Source organism: Phaenicophaeus curvirostris, chromosome 18, assembly GCF_032191515.1.
Source record: "Phaenicophaeus curvirostris isolate KB17595 chromosome 18, BPBGC_Pcur_1.0, whole genome shotgun sequence".
In the NCBI taxonomy this organism is placed as follows: Eukaryota; Metazoa; Chordata; class Aves; order Cuculiformes; family Cuculidae; genus Phaenicophaeus; species Phaenicophaeus curvirostris.
This window is the reverse complement of record NC_091409.1, coordinates 10,121,678-10,140,993: the sequence shown is the minus strand read 5'-3', so window position 1 is coordinate 10,140,993 and position 19,316 is coordinate 10,121,678. Positions and strand designations below refer to the sequence as shown.

At 45.5% G+C, this 19,316-nt stretch overlaps 1 protein-coding gene across 3 annotated transcripts; it reads right to left on the bottom strand.

Moving 5' to 3' along the window:
- Positions 1 to 3,309: 3,309 nt before the first annotated feature.
- On the bottom strand, positions 3,310 to 17,642 carry YWHAB (tyrosine 3-monooxygenase/tryptophan 5-monooxygenase activation protein beta). 3 transcript variants are annotated; one of them, XM_069872083.1, is made up of 6 exons: positions 17,512 to 17,642; positions 9,356 to 9,656; positions 8,268 to 8,391; positions 7,062 to 7,225; positions 5,663 to 5,758; positions 3,310 to 5,175 (listed from the first exon to the last, which is right to left on the bottom strand). In XM_069872083.1, the coding sequence occupies exons 2-6, from the start codon at positions 9,647 to 9,649 to the stop codon at positions 5,119 to 5,121; spliced, it is 735 nt and encodes a 244-aa protein (XP_069728184.1). In that variant the 5' UTR covers positions 9,650 to 9,656; positions 17,512 to 17,642; the 3' UTR covers positions 3,310 to 5,118. The 3 variants fall into 3 exon arrangements, with proteins under 3 accessions (XP_069728184.1, XP_069728185.1, XP_069728186.1); XM_069872084.1 differs by having other exon boundaries at positions 9,356 to 9,653; positions 17,512 to 17,631; XM_069872085.1 differs by lacking the exon at positions 17,512 to 17,642 and adding an exon at positions 12,894 to 13,463.
- Positions 17,643 to 19,316: the final 1,674 nt, after the last annotated feature.

Here is a 19,316-nt window from a genome sequence, read left to right as displayed (position 1 = left end):
AAATTCCCCAAGGATGCTGCAGTTCCCAGGTTTTTCAAGGACATTTTGATGTTGGTGCAAAAGCCGACCTGGGGCGACCTGCACGCATCTGAGCCCCCTGCAGCTCTGGGAAGCAGCCGGAGGGACACAACACGCTGCACACACCCATTTGTTCCTTTCAGCACTCAAAACCCGAGAGAAATAAAACGCAATTGGATTCCTCAGGAGGCAAACAGCCCATTCCCACCATTTTAATTCCCCCTTTGCCCCTCAGCCAGGACAAAGCGGAGGGGCAGGGGTTTGCTTTGATGCTCAGAGGAGCCCAGCCAGCACTCCCAGCAACCACCTCCATCTCCCACACAGGTTTTTTTGAGCCAGCCCTCCTCAGGGAAGCCAGCCTCAGCCTCCCCAAAAGCAGGGAAAGCGATGGTCCCCCTCCCATCGCTTTTGAAGGGATCGGTTGCTGCTCCAGCCCCTCGAGGGGGGAAAGAGGAACGCGCCTCCTGCCCTAGAAGTTCACAAGCCCATCGCTGGGGCTCAAAAGAGCCAAGAGCCTGGCTGAGGCGCCCTGCGGACCCCCAGGGGAGAGGCTCACGGAGCAACCCCCCAGCCGAGGGGGAGGCAGCCCCGAGGGCGGAGAGGGAAGGGGCGCCCCGAGCCCTCCTGCAGCCCCCGCGGAGCCGCCCGCAAGGCGGAGAGAGGCGGGGGGAGGAGAGGCCCGAGCTGAGGCCGGGACCCCGGCAGCCCCGGGGAGAGAAGCCGCCGGCCCGGCCCGCACTCACGCCGCGAGGCTCCCAGCGCCGCCGGGGCCGGGGCCGCCGCCTCTTGCCGCCTCGCGCCGGGGGCGGGACGGGCCGGGAGCTGCCCCCAGCCCCGCCCCCCGGCCCCGCCCGGGACCTCCGTCCTCGGACCCCAAGGCCAGGACCCCCAGCCCCGAGACCCCCTTCCCGGGACCTTAGCCCTGGGACCCCTATCCCGAGACTCCATCCCGGGACACCCATCCCCGGGACTCCTGCCCTGAGACCCCATCCTGGGACCCTCATCCCGGGAGCCCCATCCTGGGACCCCCATCTCCAGGACCCCTATACCGAGACCCCCATCCTGGGACCCCTGTACTGAGACCCCATCCCGAGACCCTCATCCCAGGACTCCTATACTGAGACCCCATCCTGAGACCCTCATCCCAGGACCCTCAGCCCTGGGACCCCTATCCCAATACCCCATCCCAGGACCCTCATCCTGAGACCCCCATCCCGGGATCCCATCCTGGGACCCCTGTCCCAAGACCCCATCTCGGGACCATCATCCCAGGACCCCCATCCTGAGACCCCATCCTAGGCAACCCTTATACCAAGACCCCATCCCAGGACCCTCATCTCAAGACCCCATCCTGAGACCCTCACCCTGGGACCCCCATCCCTGAGACCCCTGCCCTGAGACTCCAACCCAGGACCCCCATCCCACGACCCCCAGCACCAAGACCCCTATCCTAGGACCCCCAGTCCCAGGATTCCCGCCCCAGGACCTTGTCCCAAGACCCTAGTTCTGAGAGGAGGCTGAGGGGAGACCTCATCGCTCTCTCCAGCTCCCAGAAAGGAGGTTGGAGCGAGACGAGTGCTGGTCTCGTCTCCAAAGTGATAGGAATAGAAGAAATGGCTTCAAATTGAGCCAGGAAAGGTTTAGATCAGATTTTGGGAGAAAATTCTTTACTTAAAGAGTGATGAAGTCTTGGGACAGGCTGCCCAGGCAAGTGGTGGAGTTTCCACTGCTGGAAAGGTTCAAAAAACATGCAGCCAGGGCACTACAGGACATGGTTTAGCAGGTGTGGTGGTGTTGGGCTGATGGTTGGACTGGATGAGCTTAGAGGTCTGTTCCAACCTTTATGATTCTATGTATAATGCCATTCCTCATGGCCATACTCCCCCTGCTTCCACATGTTTCCGTAGGAAAGCCAGTGCAGCAGGCAAAGTATCTCGTGTTGACTTCAGCTGAACATTCAGCTGGATTCCATGAAAAAAAAAGGCAATTGCTGCTGTGGAGTTTTTGAACACTGCTCAGGAGACACACCAGCTTAACCTCGGCGGTGCACACCAAGCAGGGCCACAGCCCCACACGTTAAAACAAAGCTCATCCAAGTGTGGTTGCTCACCTCCACCCCGTCCCATATTCTCAGGGCAGGTCAGGAGACACTTTGCCTTCCCAAAAGCCTCCTGGTGATTTCCCACACTGAACTGCCTCACCCACAGGTCAGGTGAGCATCACCGCACCAATTTGTTCAGTTTAAACATGCAGAGTATGTTCAGACTCAAGTGGGGCTGGGCCAGCTGCAGTGTCCTTTCCCAATACTGCACAATTACTTGAAAAATTAAGGTATTCTCTCAACTCGTCACTGCTGCAGCCCCGTCTCTGAGGCCTGTTATTTCCCCCAAAAGAGACACTAAGGATAGATGTCATCTGAAAGAGCCAAGCAGGACAACTGATCTGTAAACACGAGCAACTAGCATGACCTGGGGTTTGTTCTAGAAGCTGGCACTATCTAGAAGCTGGGAGTTGGTGTCACTTAGGAGCAAGGATACCTATGAAGGCTGAAGAAAATGCCAAAGCAGCGCTAATGAGACATGAACAGAGGGACCACCGTTTAAAGCCAGCGCATGGGACAGATCAGTGTTTGCCCAGCAACTGTGCAGCACTCAGTGCCAGTACCCACAGAGCACATTTCAGTACCCACGCACTGCAGGAGTGACAGAGGCTCCCAGAGCAGGAAGGGCGCTTTCTTTGGCCCCAGCCAACCTCCTCTCCAACTCTACAAGCCCTCTATTTCCAGGAAGCCACCTCCGCTTACACAGTGCATTTGCACTCCCAGTAGTGCTTTTGCACAGCACCAGCTGGGACGAGTGGTGTTACCTGGGTGCAGGTGAGCAGTACCGGCCCACCTGGGGAGCTACCCCTGCCCTCAGCATGTATTGGTAAGATTCCCTGAAGAAAAGCCTTTACGTGTAACCAACAGACTCTTCTCACCTACAGTGTGTTTGACCACACCACTCGCAGCAACTCATGGCAAGTTAAATACAAGCATAAATATCCTTTTAAGTCCTGTCATGACAATGTATGTTGCAACCCTGCCCTTAATAATATGAAAAAGTGTTTTCTACTGCAAATCTGGGAGAGTGTAGGGGGAAGCCTCTATGCAAAGGAAGGAGTAATTAAGTATTCACACCATGTGGAATCCATGAATCAACTCACAGTCTGAGGTTGGAGCATTTAATAAAGTGGTGATTTTACTACTGCAAGTTTTTTGCCAAGTTTTTTGCAAAGATAACAGACAAAAACAACTGATAAAATTTTTTTTTATTATTCACTTTTGAATTCTTTTACACTTTCCTGATTATTTCGTGTAAGGTGAAACTAGAACTGTTTAAAAGACATACACAAATCTAGTACATCAATAACCAGGTATTTCTTTTTGCTATACTATTCTCACAACCACGTGTGTGCTAGGCAATATAACCGTCACAGAAGCAAACTTTAGGCAGAATACTGGTCAGTAAAAACAAAGCGAAAAGAGCTACCAGATATACAGACAGGCTCGGTTCCACATTCACTACTGCATTTATCAAGCGCCAAGTATTAACTGCACAATTTGTTCAGCTAGTAGAGGGGAGTTTTAAAATCAGTGCATGAAATTCTCTTCAGCAGACAGATGGACAGACAAACAGATGGATCCTATACCTAAGTGGAATGTGAAGGCAGGGGGATGATACCGCGAGACTGATAGGTGACTATTTCCTAATCTTTTCCACTGCATTGTTCACGCAACTCTTATAAAGTTTTACTTAATGGGACATGTTTGAAACCTAACTGGGTGAGGACGTTTGGAGCTCAAATATTACAAGCGTTACAAATGGTCTGCATTCCAGTACAATCAATGGGAAATCCTGAATATTTGAGCCAGATGCTGGTGCTACCACAATAGGCAAGAGCTGAAGATGGCAACAGCACTGGCAGCTCTCAAGCATCCATGAAACCTGGTCTCAAGCAGACCCAGGTCTCACCCACCATTCTGACATCACCCATAACCAAAGAAAGGATGACGCGCATGTGGGAGTCCAGAATTGCTTTAATGGAGTTTAAACAGGTGAGAGGGTCAGGGATGAACAGATCCAATGGGAGAAAAATTTCTGTACAGTGAACTTAAAGGTGGTTCAGTGGATTACTTAAGAAGTTTTCAGGATCAATTCAAAATGGGAATACCATGGAGATTGATTCACCTAAGAGTAAAGTAATATGAAAGTGGCAGATCACTTCATGGTATTATCCAAACTAATAAGGCCATTCAAAAAATTGAATTTTCTCCTATTGCAAGTCCATGGTAGTGAACCAAAATTCTCACTACTGAAGAATATCTAAGGTGTAATTAGGTACGTTATTGCTGTGGGAAGGGGCTACGCCATGCACGTTGTATGAGCACGAAAGCGCTTTGAGAAGTCAAATCCCAGTTATCTGCCAGTGTAAAGAGTTTGGAAATCAAGCTGCTAACTCCCTCGTTACCCTCCTACCCCAAACAAACCTCATCCCCCGACAAGATTGACAAAGTGAGCTTTTGACTGAAAGCGGTGCCTCAGACTGGGTTACAAATGTCTACAGAGTGTGCCTGTTCAACTAACTCATAGCAGTGTCACTAACTGGAATGCCACACATTGGATTGTTTTCCTTCCATGCCCCAGTGTCACAATAGAATCTCTATAACTTTCTGTACAACTTTACAAGAGAATTGTACTTCGACTATTTTGGTGCCAAATTAAGCTCAGAGTTACATAACTGGTGTCTACTTTTCTACCAGTGAGAGTTTTGTAAAGTCAATTGCAATCACAAAACCCATAATCACAGTGTTCAGTTAAAAATATAAACACGGTAATCGGAACTGTAAATGTTCATAATAGGAAAGTTCGGAATGCCATTATAATAACCGACCTCCGCTTTAAGTACACAAAACACCAACCAACCGTTTTTACCCCACAGACAGTTTTTGCTACGCTGAGGTTGTGAAAGTCGATGTACTATTCTTTTTGCTCGTCGCACAAAGGGATATATGTGTAGGGTACAGGGTGACATTGAACACATAGTGAAGCGTGACAGCCATTAGTTCTCTCCCTCCCCAGCATCCCCTTCATCTCCCTGGTTTTCCGACGTCCATAGCTGTAAGAAAAGATGAACACACGTTTATATAGAAAACACGGTTAACAACACTTGGATTGTCAGGAAATGGAAGACAGCATAATTAGCAGTAGCTGCAGCATTTTCTTGGCTAAGAGCAATACAAAACTGAACTTCGCAGCAAAGCCAAAGAATAATGAACTAAGAAATGAGTAGAGGATAATGAGCAAGAAGCCAGCACAAGTTTGCAAACTCAATATAAAGCTGGCTGTTGAGAACAGACAAACTCTACTTTGTGTTACAACAAAAAAAAAAAACAAACCCCCAAAAAACCCCCCAAGCCCCCCAGTTTGTTACAGTAGTTAATAAGGGATTTCTGGTTTAAACAAGCAAGTCTAACTGGTTTGGTTAGAAAAAGCAGTTCAGTTAAGGCATGCAGTAAATGTCTTGAAAACGACTTTTAATGGCACAGGGCTACCTCAGTCCCACAGCCTGAAGAAGTAACAGCAGTTTGCTCTGCGATACTTACAGTGAGGTTGTCCCTAAGCAGCTGCATGATCAGAGTGCTGTCTTTGTAAGACTCCTCATTCAGCGTGTCCAGCTCTGCTATCGCTTCATCAAAGGCCTAAAGATATGCAAGACAAAGCACTTTCACACTTTGCTCTCCGAATTCACCTACACACAGCTTACAAATCTGCTATGCCACTACTCAAATTCTGTTGACAAAAGCTTCCAGTATTTTTCTTTTCCACCAAGAGGAGAAACATAGACCAAACATAGACTAAGTGAGCACCACAACACTTGACAACCAGTGGGAAAACAGAAATCTTCAAGGGGTCCAGAGGAAAGCCCAGAACAACTTTCCTACCATGCCAATACCAAGTATTTAAGAGGCAAGCGCACGCTCTGTCATACTGAAGAATAACTCGCACATCTTGAAGTCAGGTTTAGCAGCAACACTTAAAAGCTGTTAAAATGAAGGCCTCCCTGGTCTAAATTTGCAGTAAAAAAACAAAGGTACCATTGAAAAGATACATGTATTACATGTAAGTAGGAAAGAAAATGGAAGACAAGGGTTTCTTTTCAAAACAGCACAAAAAAATCAGGGAAGTTCCACTAGAGATTAATAAAGCCATTCTTCCTATCAATCTGTTACCCATGAAAGCCCACGCTGCAAGTTTGAGAGCTGAGCATCATGAATTAAGTGCTACTTTCCATTTGTTTTTCAAACAAATGTTAAGCATATTAGCTAAAAAAGAAAAAGAGCAGTGACGGCAGCAGCATTTTACACAGCAAAACACGCTTTCTTGTTACAAAGTACTATGGAAGCGCATATTAAGAATACAAAGATTCCCCTAATGCCGTATTATTCAAGTTACTACAAGACAACTTTCACAGAGGCAAAAAGCTGCACTTAGAAGGCTCTAATCCTATTTCATGGAGAAGGCTAAGACAAAAATGACTTGCCATTCGTGTGGCACAACCCATCACGCAAGCTCTTATTGGTCTCCAGAGAGAGAGGCACACATGGATACATAAGGACATTTAGGGCTATGACTGTGGTCACGAAGACAACACTTCACTTGTTGCTAAGTGTTCAAATTTAAATAAATATTTCACTTTAGAAGTGCTAAATTAATCTGACTGTTTTCAAATTTGACACAAGCACAACCTAAATGAATTTACATGGATACAGGAACAGGCACTTAGTCTTCCCTTTCACTAGATCAACTGGCAAATTAGCTTTACCTAAAGATAAGCTCGTCAAGCTAACTAACTTACCTGAAAACATACTAAGATGACAAAAGTTTCAAGATGACAGCATTTTAAAGGAATTTGATATGAAAAAGCATAATAAAGTGTTACTGCAACTATGTAATTACGTCCTTAGCCTCCACAAAAATTGGTAATATGAAGAGTCTTCTTACCGTTTTTGCCAGATTACAGGCTTTTTCAGGAGAATTTAATATCTCATAGTAGAAGACAGAGAAATTTAGAGCCAAACCGAGTCGAATAGGGTGTGTTGGCTGCATCTCTTTCTTGCTAATTTCAAATGCCTCCTGGTAAGCTTGCTGAGAGTTTGCTACTGTTGCTGCAAGAAGCAATTACAATCATATTAATGCACAGCACATTATGGTACTTCACGGGGGAAGCTATTATATTCTTGGTCTAGACTACTGTATGAATTTCTGGTGGCACAATTACATACGCACGGCTGCTTCTTTCAGTGTTTTGAGATGTAAAAGCCTCCCAGTGCTGAACTATTAAGGCAAAAATATTTGTTCAGATAGAGCTATGACATACAGAAATTAAGTTCAACATTTTAATAGAGTCTTAAAACAAAATTTATTCAAAATAAATTCCAACCAACCTGAATGCAGACAAACTCTAAGTCAAAGTGTATTGTGATAAAACACTCAGTTCGAGCCTATTTGAAGAAACAGCAGTTCTAAATAATAAATCCAGACAAAAGCACAGGGGGAAGAAGAGGTACCTAAACTACTTATTTAAACTGAAGGAAACATTACCGGCTAGCTCATGAACTCTATTCCAGTTTGGAGTTTGAAAAAAGAAAGACAATAGTCCCTTCCTGGCTAATGGGTAACAATAAGCTCCAGAATGGCATCAAACTGAGTTTAGAAGACATGGACCACATCAGACCCTCACCAGGAATTCAGGCACAATTTAACATTGCTTTGACATTTCAGGATTAACTGGCTAAGGACCCAGTAACCCAATATCCTATATTTGTATGCAGAAAGCTTGCAAACAGCGAAGCCATGTAAGCCAAATTCGTGGTTTAAACAAGAGATGATAGGAACAAAGCATTTTCCATGAGAAAAAAAACCCCACATTCTCTGGGAAAAGGATTTTGCACTGCCAAATATGCTTGAAAATCAGCCACTGGGGTTGAGGGCTGCAGGTAGAATTTGATTGGTTTGATGAGTGGCAGTCAATGACTTCCATTAATTTTAGTGAAGTCCTCTAAAAGTGACCTGCACTGCACCTGTCTGCAATACTACAGAGCAGTAGCAAAAAAATAAGCACTTCAAATTAGGGGAAACAAACAATATTATTTTATACTTTATCCTGTTTGGCCTCCAGCAGAATAAGAGATTTTCATCCTTACTTACTTTGCTTATTGTCCCCAGATGCCACCTCTGAGAGGTATCTGTAGTAATCGCCTTTCATTTTCAAATAGAAGACCTTGCTCTCTGGCTGTGTGGCATTGACAATAAGGTATTTATCCAGGAGTTCCTGAGAAAGGAAGCATCACTTGTTTTTTTTCCAGGTCATAAAAAAAATGTCTGAAACAAAACCTCTGTTACAATGGCAAGGATGAACTGTTAAAGCATTAACAATGACTTATGCACACTTTGTGTTAATCACTTCACCTACTGTTGTCTAAACTCAGAAAATAAAAGAGAAAATATTTGTGTCGTAATCTCTGGAAAGCAGCAAACTTGCTGTGTTGAGGCTCCCCACAGCTCACTCCTGCAGAACCTAATGGTTATCAGGACTTAAGGCTACAAAGACTTTCCCTGAAATACACTGATGCAAATCTATGTCCATAACCAAGCTGATGAAAAGCAGTAGCTTGATGCTGGCACAAGTCTGGTCACTTTTGCTGTCATAAACTTGAATTCTACACAGAGCAGTAAAATTATCCACAACAAATTGATCCTATCTGCAGTTGCAGCTGGAAAGCCAAGTAGTGGCATAGTCAGTATACTAACTACTAACACATACTAACTACTTAAGGGCTTTAGCAAACTGAAATTCACTAAAAAGAATCCCTCTTGTCCAAGTGAAAGAAATAGCACAACTGGCTGGGAGGAAGAAGTACACACCTCCTCCAACCCAAAAAGTCACTAAATAAGCCTCAGGACATTGGCATTCATTAATGAAAGAATTTAAATGCTAGACTTTTTAGTAGGGCTCATGCCAGTGCACCAGATCTACATCTGTTTTCATGGTAACCCCTAGTGGTCATCAACATTGCCCTGTCTGTTTCTATCTATTAAAAAACCAAATGCTCTTGATAACAAATTCCCTAAGAAACAAACTGGATGACTTGGGAGCTAGAATTGGACCCAAGTATGTGGTTACGCAAAATTACTCTCCTGTTAAGGTGCGGCAATGTCTAGAGCTAAGATTCTTTAAGCTTCTCTGAAGAATGCTGCAGCACTAACTACTGTTATTTTTGCCGTTGGATTATTACCAGAACATCATTGCAGATATCCTGCAATTCAGCCTCAATTTTCTCACGATATTCTCTTCCCATCTGCTGTTTCTTCTCATTCCTCTCTGTCTTCTGTTCAATGCTGGAAATCACACGCCAGGACGAGCGACGGGCACCAACCACATTCTTGTAGGCAACTGAGAGTAGATTCCTTTCTTCATTGGACAGTTCGTGTCCTTGCTCAGTGACAGCCTTCATAGCAGCAGCCATGTCATCGTAACGCTCAGCCTGTTCAGCCAGTTTGGCTTTCTGTACCAATTCACTTTTATCCATGGCTCTCCTGTAATTAGCGGAAATAAAAATAACAAAAAATATCTCTTATTGTCTGCACTGTGGAAGTTAATGCTGAAGGGTGAAGCAGAACTTACAGTCACTAATAAGCAGGAAATCTATCAACTCTAAAAAGTAATACCAAGGGCGGCTTCTTAAAAATTTATTTGACCTTTTGCCAAATATGTATGATTTCTATGCGCAAACAACTAACTACCAGCCTGAAGATATGTAAACATTATTTGTTAAAATGCAGCTAAACTCATAGCGGCCTTAAGTACAGCACATCAGTGTGTTCCCTCTCTAAATCTTTCTCCCTTTCCTCTACTGTCCACAGCTTAGCCTGGGAGGTGCTGTATTTTCTAACCCAGAAACCACCAGTTTTGGTTGGTTTGGGGGTATTTTTTGTTTCCCCCTACTATTACACAACAGCAACTACGTGGGAGCACCAAAGGACTGGAGAGCTCCTCCTGACAGTGAAGTTTTTGCATGCTAGCACACTACAGGACAGGATTCTGAAGGTTTAAATAAACCACATCAAATAAAACTGTAGTTGTTAGCAACCATGGAAACTACATTTGAACTGTTCTGCCATAAAATTGTTTTCTTTATATGTGCAACAACGTATACATCTCAGGTATTGGACAATTCCACACAACAAGGGTGGCTGCTATCTCAGGCTTTCAAGACCTTTTAAATAACACTGATATTCACAAAAACTGAATAGGATGCGGCCCATATGACCGTCACTACTGCAAAATTAATTGCTTATATGGAAACAACTTGTTTATATCATTTCTGATAATGCAGTTTAGCAACTGAAGCCAAGAAAACCTTATCACATGACCACAAGGCCTCTGAAGAGCTTAAGCAATGAAAAATGAAGTGAGAAACGTGTCAACGAGGCAGCCTGAGTTTTGCTTGCTGCTATAAGACAACACTAACATACAATTAACTCAGACATAGACCTACCAAAGTCATAGTCAACCGCCTAGGGCCAGGTCCACAGGAGAACTTGAACCAAGTTTCCTTGCCTGTACAAAAGCAAGTGGGCCTTAATGTCTCACAAACTCCCAGACACCCCAAGTTCACCTGTAATACTTCCCCAGGTTACTTTCAGACAGACCCAGACCTCTTATTCTTGTCAGTAGTGAGCAATAATGTCCCTCTCCTATTCCCTAAACCCTTATCAGGACTCTCACTCGCTGTCCAGATCAGAAGTTTTCAGGCTGAGACTTAACAGCCCAAAAAAGCAAACAAGAACAATACAATCGTCTCTCACAGGCTTCTGTTGATTAGACAAGTGTCTACAGCACTATTAGAACAAACAGGCTGAAAGCAATTGCTGTAGCCTTCTCCTTGACTCTCTCCTTTGAAGATCCTAGTCTGACAGGCTCCTGATGGGCAGCGTCTCACAAACACTGCTCCATTTGTCTTTCAATCCAATTATCACCTACCACACTGCTACACAGGGAAACTGGTCCCTATACTAAATCCTCAACCAGGACAATGAGATGCAGACCTAAATTCTCATTGTGTGTATGAGCAGTTTCAAAGTTTCCTACTGCCAAAGATGGAGTTCTAACTACAAAATTATTTTGGGATACTTGTATTCAATCCCTCCTGCTCAAGATACTTTAGCAAAAATATCCACCCAAAACATCAAACCAATTACTGTTATCTCACATCAAAGCTTGTGAAGTAAACCCACCAAAGGTCCTACCTGCTATACATTTGCAAGTCACACTCCTGCTTGCATGTGGTGCTTTGTAGACCCAGCCTCTTACACTCATCCACATCAAGCACTCAGTAAGGACACACAATGCAAAACCAGCCTCTTGGAAAGAGACCTCTTGCAGACATGTAAGTAGAGCTCAGCTGCAGTTCAGTCCCACTTGAAACACTGTGTTTAAACTACTGGACTCTGGCACCTACTAAAAGGTGCCACACAGACTTCAGATCAAAGGCCTCAACAGGACAGCTTGGCTGTGGGTAGCAGTGTGACAAGTTCTTGTAAGCCAGGATTTCTCTCTTCCTCATGTGGAATACGCTATATTACCACTGGCTTCTGCAGATTTATAAAGAGGATAGTTCTGGAGGATGGAAAGGGATAAGTGGAACTTATGATGTGCATTTTTCTCTCCGTGCTCTGAAGAAGTGTATCACAATGCCAATGCAGAACAAGCCCAAGGAAATCACCAGATCATCGAGAGAACCCATCCCACTTTTTGCTGTTGAGTCTATCAAACCTCGTAAACCATTCCCTAACTCAGCACTAAATTTAGACTATGAGCTCAACACAGGAAGTATTTTGTGGGTGGCATTTCTCTACCCATTCACTGAAATCTGAACATGAGCAAAGTACACCTGAAGAATGCTTTTTAGGTTACAAGAGGCAGCTTTAAATAACAAGACACTTAAAACAGTTTCAGAGCAGTTCCAGTTTCCTCTCAGCTTGCATAGCTTCTAGGAGCATTTCTACTGCAACAGTCTTATCTTTTCCCTTTCTTCTTATGGAATGTGATTATTATGTAGAAAAAGCCTGCTTATTGAAGTCCAGAGGCAAGCAGCTCCAATGGAATTTACATTTTGCCATTGCAAGGTCAATTTTATCTTTGATCTGCGCTTTGCCAACAGTGGTCTAATTCGTAGACAAGTCATCAGCACAGAATTCCGTTTACAAACAATACAGAGTTCAGTTTAGAAATGGTGCAGAGTTTGTTTTATCAAGCCCACTGACATATTTATCTTTAGATTCAAGTCAGTTCACAGCAGTCAATGGGTTCATGTAAGGATATATGAAGGAAATTACAGAGGGAGTTGCAAGGGTGCAAAGACCTAGTGAATAAAAGACATCCAGAAACCAGTTTAACGTATCAAATATACAGGCAAAATAGCAGCACAAAGCATTAGAACGTTGTTTCTCAAACAACCTTCCTCATCAAACAACTTTCCTCAGTAAGGTAACTAATTTATGCACATCTTAAATGCAACTCAAACTGGTTACTGAAGACAGACTTCCTCAGAACATCACTGGCTTAGTTTTGACATAAAAATTCTGTATACGGGGGTTTGAGTAGTTGAGTTAATTTATCTTAATACCTATACTGTTAGTACTTAAATGCAGTAAGAAAATCATTGCCCACACCAAAACATCTGCAATTGACAGTAAGCCTACCATTATTTTGTTCACAGGGTGCTGCACAAAGGAACACTTAAAATCCTTATTTAATTCTCCATTGCTTACCTTGTAGAAGCTTGGAGAGAGCTTGGCAGAGCTATGCTGGCTTGAGCTCCAAGAGAGGGAAGTGTTTGCCAGAAGGAAAAAAGATACAAGGAAAGGAGTGATGTTTGAAAAGGCAGAGAAGCAACTATCAGTTATAGCTGGTTCCTCCCACAGAGGAGATGAAAGCCACACTCTAACAATGGATCAGTGTGCCACAGTCCGAAACAAGCAAAGCCTACAGCTAAAAATAATCCTAAGCCACAAACAGAAGCCATCTAACAAAGGTTACCTGCAGCTAGGAGCAAAATACACAAAGGTGATGAGCAGGAGACCAACAGGAATGATCTGTTCTAGAACTAATGAAGCCATGCCATGTTGGCAAGGGGGAGAGAGGGAAGATGGTAAAAGGAGATGCAGGACATGTGCAGATCATAGCCATGGAGGAGTCCTGAGAGTTGCCCATTCTAAGCAGAAGATTCTCATATTAGATGCATTAATACATTTCAAATTCTTAAGATTCTGTCTTCTCAAGAATCAGTCAAACCACAACTTAGTAGCCATCCAAAAAGATGTGGCTGGACACTTTTTAGAAAACTAATACTGAGCACTATCCAGCAGTTGGAGCCATTAGTACCAGCTGCCAGGAATTTCAACCACACTCAAAATATGATTTTTTTAAATTATTATTATTTTTCTCTACCTCCCATACAGCCCAAGCTCTTCCTATCTCTCTTAGAAAATGCAGAATAGCATGTACACAGGTACTACAGGTTACAAGCGCTTCCTTCCCGTTCCCAGGGAAGCTTTACACCTGTGTAGAGAAGACTGAAACATATTACAAAGCATCAAAGGTAGAGAATCAAAGGTCAGAACTTGTAAAACACATGAGTTCGTAACTGCCTTTCTGCTTTTAGTGGAAGATTCAGTAAGAAGGGGATGGTGCGACCATCCTGGAAACAGCACCTGAGGTCAGTGCACCAACAGATCTTTCAAGAGAGGATGGACACCCAGAACTGGAGGTTTACATCGCAGTTAACAGCTGAGGAGTAAAACACAGAGATAATGTTCTTCAGAGGAATGCAGGAGCTTGAGGACCACATCTTACTGCTCAGCAGTTACTACATCTGCTTTGTAGCCTGTATTGTTCCCAATCTCAATGAGCTGTTTAGGACAAAGCCAACTCAGATCAGAAGTAACTGTGTTTAAAGTCTGTAGAAATCAAATGAAAACTGACACTGAAAAAAAATCTGGCTTACATAATGTATTGAACTGACAAGACAATACTAATAAGCTTACATTGGCCTGAAGTCTGCTGCTCTTGATGACCAGTTCTTCTGACGCTAATTAGTCATCGATTTGTGTGCACTGTTTTTGTCTGTACTGCAAGCATTGGAATTTGTCAAACACTTCCGTTTTGTGAAAAAACTGGTGAGAAAGCAATGTGGCTACTGGCTTGTTGTACTGGTCCCTCATGAGTCAAGTAGAGAGGCAGGGTAACAGACCGGCACATATCACTGTGAGAAATGAATGTAAAACCAGACTGATAAAGTGGGATGCAATCGTACCTCTCAATCACAAACTAAGCCCACTCGAATTGTAACAGGAAAGGCAGCAGACTGGTACAGAATTTATAGTTCAATCTTCCAACAATATGAGAATGTACCTTATTTGATTTCTCAATGGGCAATTCATTTCAAAATTAAACATTCACAAGAGGTAAGTGGTATTTCAAATTACAGTTCTATAATTACAGAGAATATGGAGACATTATTTCTAAAGCAAATGGAAAAATCCTTCTCCATAATTCAAGTACACACATGATGACACAAGTATCTGCATGATATTGATGGCATTTAATGTCAAGTAGACATCATTCGCAATAGATATTCCTTATAGGAAAGGAATCAGCTTTCTCTAAATGGAGCACAAGGAGCCTCCCTTGCTCTGTTGCAGTATTAGGCAATTGACTTCATTAGTTGTGTTTCTCTATTTTGGTTTTCTCAAAGGCTACCGTGTATTGTTAAATAACCGATTAGAAAATGAACATGACTGGTAGGACCTGAACAGTAAAATCTTCCCCAGCTGTCAAGAGCTTGGGTAGAACAATAAGTTCAGTAAAATATACTGCAAACATAGCAAGGGGAAAAAAAGAAAATTACTTCATAGTTGCGATATTCTTGCTGACCTTCTGCAGCACATAACTTTAGCCTCCTTTGTATCTACTGATTAACCATATGCCCTGGCCTTCAGCTCAAATCTTTATGCAAACGGTCAGATAAAATTAACACTCACGCCTAAACCCGCTCTGGCCATCTTCTGCCATTATTTCTTATTGCTTCTTAGCATACAATGACATTCAGTGTTTTTCAGTTTCCAGAGACAATTATGAAACTTCTACAGCAAGTACCAACAGCGCTCAGGGATACTGACCTTGCCTGGGCAACTTAAATCTAGAAAGAGTGGTCTTATTGTTCTTAATGTCACCTACATGAGGGACCGCAGGCAGCAAAGCACCGCACTGCTCCGTACCTATAGCACTTCACACAGGGCAGCTGCAGGCAGAGACAGGCACGCAGTTCCAAAGTACGGCATACTTACGTGGTAACACCTTTTTCTTCCAACTAGCAGAACTGTTTTTGGCCAGAGTCCAGGTGGAAATAGTGAGTTATCCCAAAAAATCTTTCCCCGGGCATAAAGTTCATGCCAAACTAATGTATTCATATCGTAGGTAAATCACTTTTGTTAATAAGAAACTAAGAGTATTTATATTACAGGGTGGGGCAAAAAGCGTGGCTGTATGAAAGACCCACTACTGTAACGGCCAGTGTTACTGGGATGTATCAGGATACCAGACAGATTAGAGTACCAGTACCTCATTATTCAAATCATTATTTACTTAACTCCTCCTCATCGAAGTTTATTCACATGCAGCACAAAAAGCTGCATAATGGCAAAGGCCTGCTTCAGGAAATAAAAAAAAAAAAAAGACTCAACATCAAAATAGCAGAGATCAGAACATGCGGTACTGACACAATGAGGTTGAGAAAACTGTGCGAGGCCCATCTGTGCAGCGAGTCTATCACTTTTATCAGTACCATTTTAATAAACAAAATATTATATAGGGTTTATTTTTGCAGTCCTTTAATATGAACAGCAAAAAAGGCACTGGCATTCTTGTTTCCTTTTCTAGACCAGTTTATGTCCCGTTTTTAATTTAAACTAAAATCAAGCCTTTCTTCTCATAAAGAAATATTACAATTTCTGACTGAGGTGTCCTGCAGCAGCAAACATGTCAATACACAAATAATCCCACAGCTATTGACTTTACAAAACCTTACAAAAGTTCTCAGAATCTCTGATATTTTTATGTAGGAATTTAGCTCTTACGGTGTTGCACAATGTGCAATTTGTCTTCCTAAGACCAGAAAAGTTATTTTACCTACTAACAAGAAGTTTAGCTGAGAACAATCAATTTATAGTGTGATCCTTGTAGTACACGCATATCATAGAATCACAGAATGGTTTTGGTCGGAAGGGACCATAAAGATCATCCAGTTCCAACCTCCCCCCATGGGCAGGGACACCTTGACACATTTTTGCTCCCATATGGTAATACAGTGACTGTGTGCTACTGACATTTGATCACCCCAATTAATATCTCATTATACGTACCTCAAATAAAACCTATAGCTGTTAGTTTGGGGGCACTGTCCAGCCTTTTTGTAGGCTGGGACTGGTTTGAAATACCCTTTAATGGCTATAAGTTGGAAAATGGCAGACTTAGACTAGATGTAAGGAGAAATTTCTTCATGATGAGGTTGGCGAGGCACTGGCACAGGCTGCCCAAGGAAGTCGTGGCTGCCCCATCCCTGGAGGTGTTCAAAACCAGGCTGGATGGGGCCTTGATCCAGGGGAGGTGACCCTGCCCAAGGCAGGCGAGTTGGAACTGGGTGGGCTTTAAGGTCCCTTCCAACCCAAATCATTCTATGAGTCTATGTTTCTTGCTCTCTGGAGCCCTCCCTAAATCCATTCTATTCCCAAATGGGCACAAATAATAAAAACTGGAAAATAATACTGGAATTATCTTGTTTCCTTCTGAAGCGCTCTCAACATCTCGGCGACGACCTCCGCTCCTACGTGAGCAGGCTCACACCGCCGGCACCTCCCCTCTCAGCCGGAGAGGGCCCGGCATTTCGGCCGGGCACAGGGCTCTGGCAGCCCGGAGCAGCCCCCAGCCCCTCTCCCGGGGCGGGGTCGGAGGCGCAGGAGGCTCCGCGAAGCGTCGGGGCCGGCTGCCGCCCCTCCCCGCCGCCGGGCAGGGGAGCCCCGGGGCGCAGGTGTGCGCGGCCCTCCGGGGCGCCACTGACTCACCGGGGCGGGGCGGGGGCGGCGCCGCCAGCTCGGGCCCCGCGGCGGCGGCCGGGGGAGGCTAACGCCGTTACCGGGCCCGAAGGGTGGTGGGGGTGGGGAGAGCCATCCCCCGCGGTGCGGCCTGCGCCGCCCCCTCCCCAAAGCCGCGGCGAGGAGAGGGCCCTGCCGGCGGGGGGCGGCCTCCCCCACCGGGGCTGGGCCGCCGCGGCCCCGCAGGGGAGGGAAAAGGGTAGGGAGACGAGGGGTCGGCCCGGAGACCCTCCCTCACCTGTCGGGGGCGGCGGCGGCGCGGCCTGGATCCCGGCGGGCGAGGCGACTGGGAGCGCGGCGGCCGCTCGGCGCACGCACACACACACCCTGCGGCGCTGCGGCCCCGCTTCCGGCCTTAGGCCCCGCCCCTTCCGGCACAGGGTGGGGAGGGGGAACGCCTCCGCACCGCCCCCTGGGAGGGAGGGGACGGGGAGCGCCTCCCGCCGCGCGCCCGCCCAATGGGTGGGGAGCGGGGAGCGCGCGCGGCCCTGTGGAGGCGCGCGGCTGCTGGGTCCTTGTGCCCGTCGACGTGAGCCCCCGCATCCTTGAGCCCATGAGCCCTCTCAGCCCTGTGAGCTCCTGAGTCCCTGGGCCCTGGGAGTCCATGAGCACGATGAAATCCTGAGCCCTCTCAGCCCCATGAACCCATGAGTCCATGAGCCCCATGAGCTCCCTGAAATCCTGAGCCCTCTTAACCCCTTGAGTTCCACGAGCCCTCTGAAATCCTGAGCCCTCTTAGCCCCTTGAGCCCCTTGAAATCCTGAGCCCTCTTATCCCCTTGAGCTCCATGAGCCCCCTGAAATTCTGAGCCCCCGAGCCCCTTGAAGTCCTGAGCTACCTTACCCCGCTGAGCCTCATGAGCCCCCTGAAATCCTGAGCCCTCTTATCCTCTTGAGCCCCATGAGCTTCTATGATTCTATGATTCTATGAGCCCCCTGAACTCCTGAGCTCTCTCAACCCCTTGAGCCCCATGAGCCCCCTGAAATCCTGAGCCCTCTCAGCCCCCTGAGCCCCTTGAAGTCCTGAACCTTCTTAGCCCCCTAAGCTCCATGAGCCCCCTGAGCACATAAGTCCCTGAGCCCTCTCAGCCCCCTGAGCTCCTGAGCCCTCTCAGCCCCCTGAGCCCTCTCAGCCCCCTTAGCCGCTGCAGTCCTGCCTCAGGCAACACAGAATCATGGAATGGTTTGGGATGGAAGGGACCTTCAAGCCCATCCAATTCCACTTTTAAGTGCTGTTTTAGTGCCGGCTCTCTCTTGCAATTTAAATTGCATGTTTTCACTGAAAAAACCCAAGATCCCTATCGGCTAGATAAGTTTTATGCAACTGTAATAAATGGCATTACTGGAGAAATGGCTAGTGAGAGCATTTTTGGGGCATGAGGAAAAGTCTAGCTTGGTCTCCAAGAAGGAATCCAAGGAAAAGAGTTTAATTTTATCATGCATGTAATCCTTTTGGATAAGGACTGACTGAACACATAACCCCCTGCTCCCAAGTCTCAAGTTTACAACAACACTACTGGCTAAGGGGCTGTTACTGGGGCTGAGAGCAACTCTGCAACTACAGCATCCTGGAGCCCAGTTCTCCCTTACACTTTCAGATACAGTCCTGCTCCTGTCAAAGTCACTGTCAGACTCCTTTTCGGTGATGGGAGAACTTCATTAGTTTCCTCCTTAGTATCGGTCCAAAGGTTAATTACTTTGGAAAGTCAGGAGGAAAATTGCTTGGCACCCGCAAGTTATCTTAAGCTGCAAACACTGATTCAGCTAGATCAGCTATTGTCATCTCTGTCCCTTATTTTTTTCTTTTCTAGGGAGAACTTGCTTTTTCCTCTGATCTCCATAGCCTCTATTTTTCCAGTTTCCATCTAGGCCATTCCCAATGTTCTTGCTGAGGCCTTGGAAGTGCTAATTAATGGCGGAATTACTTAGATTCAACACTCAGTTCACACATATTCCGTAGAATACTTGGTCTGTAGAAGGCTACTGCTGATGCCTGTTTGTTGAGTCACCTGCTGTGCCTCCCTCACCCTTCCTACCTTGCTGG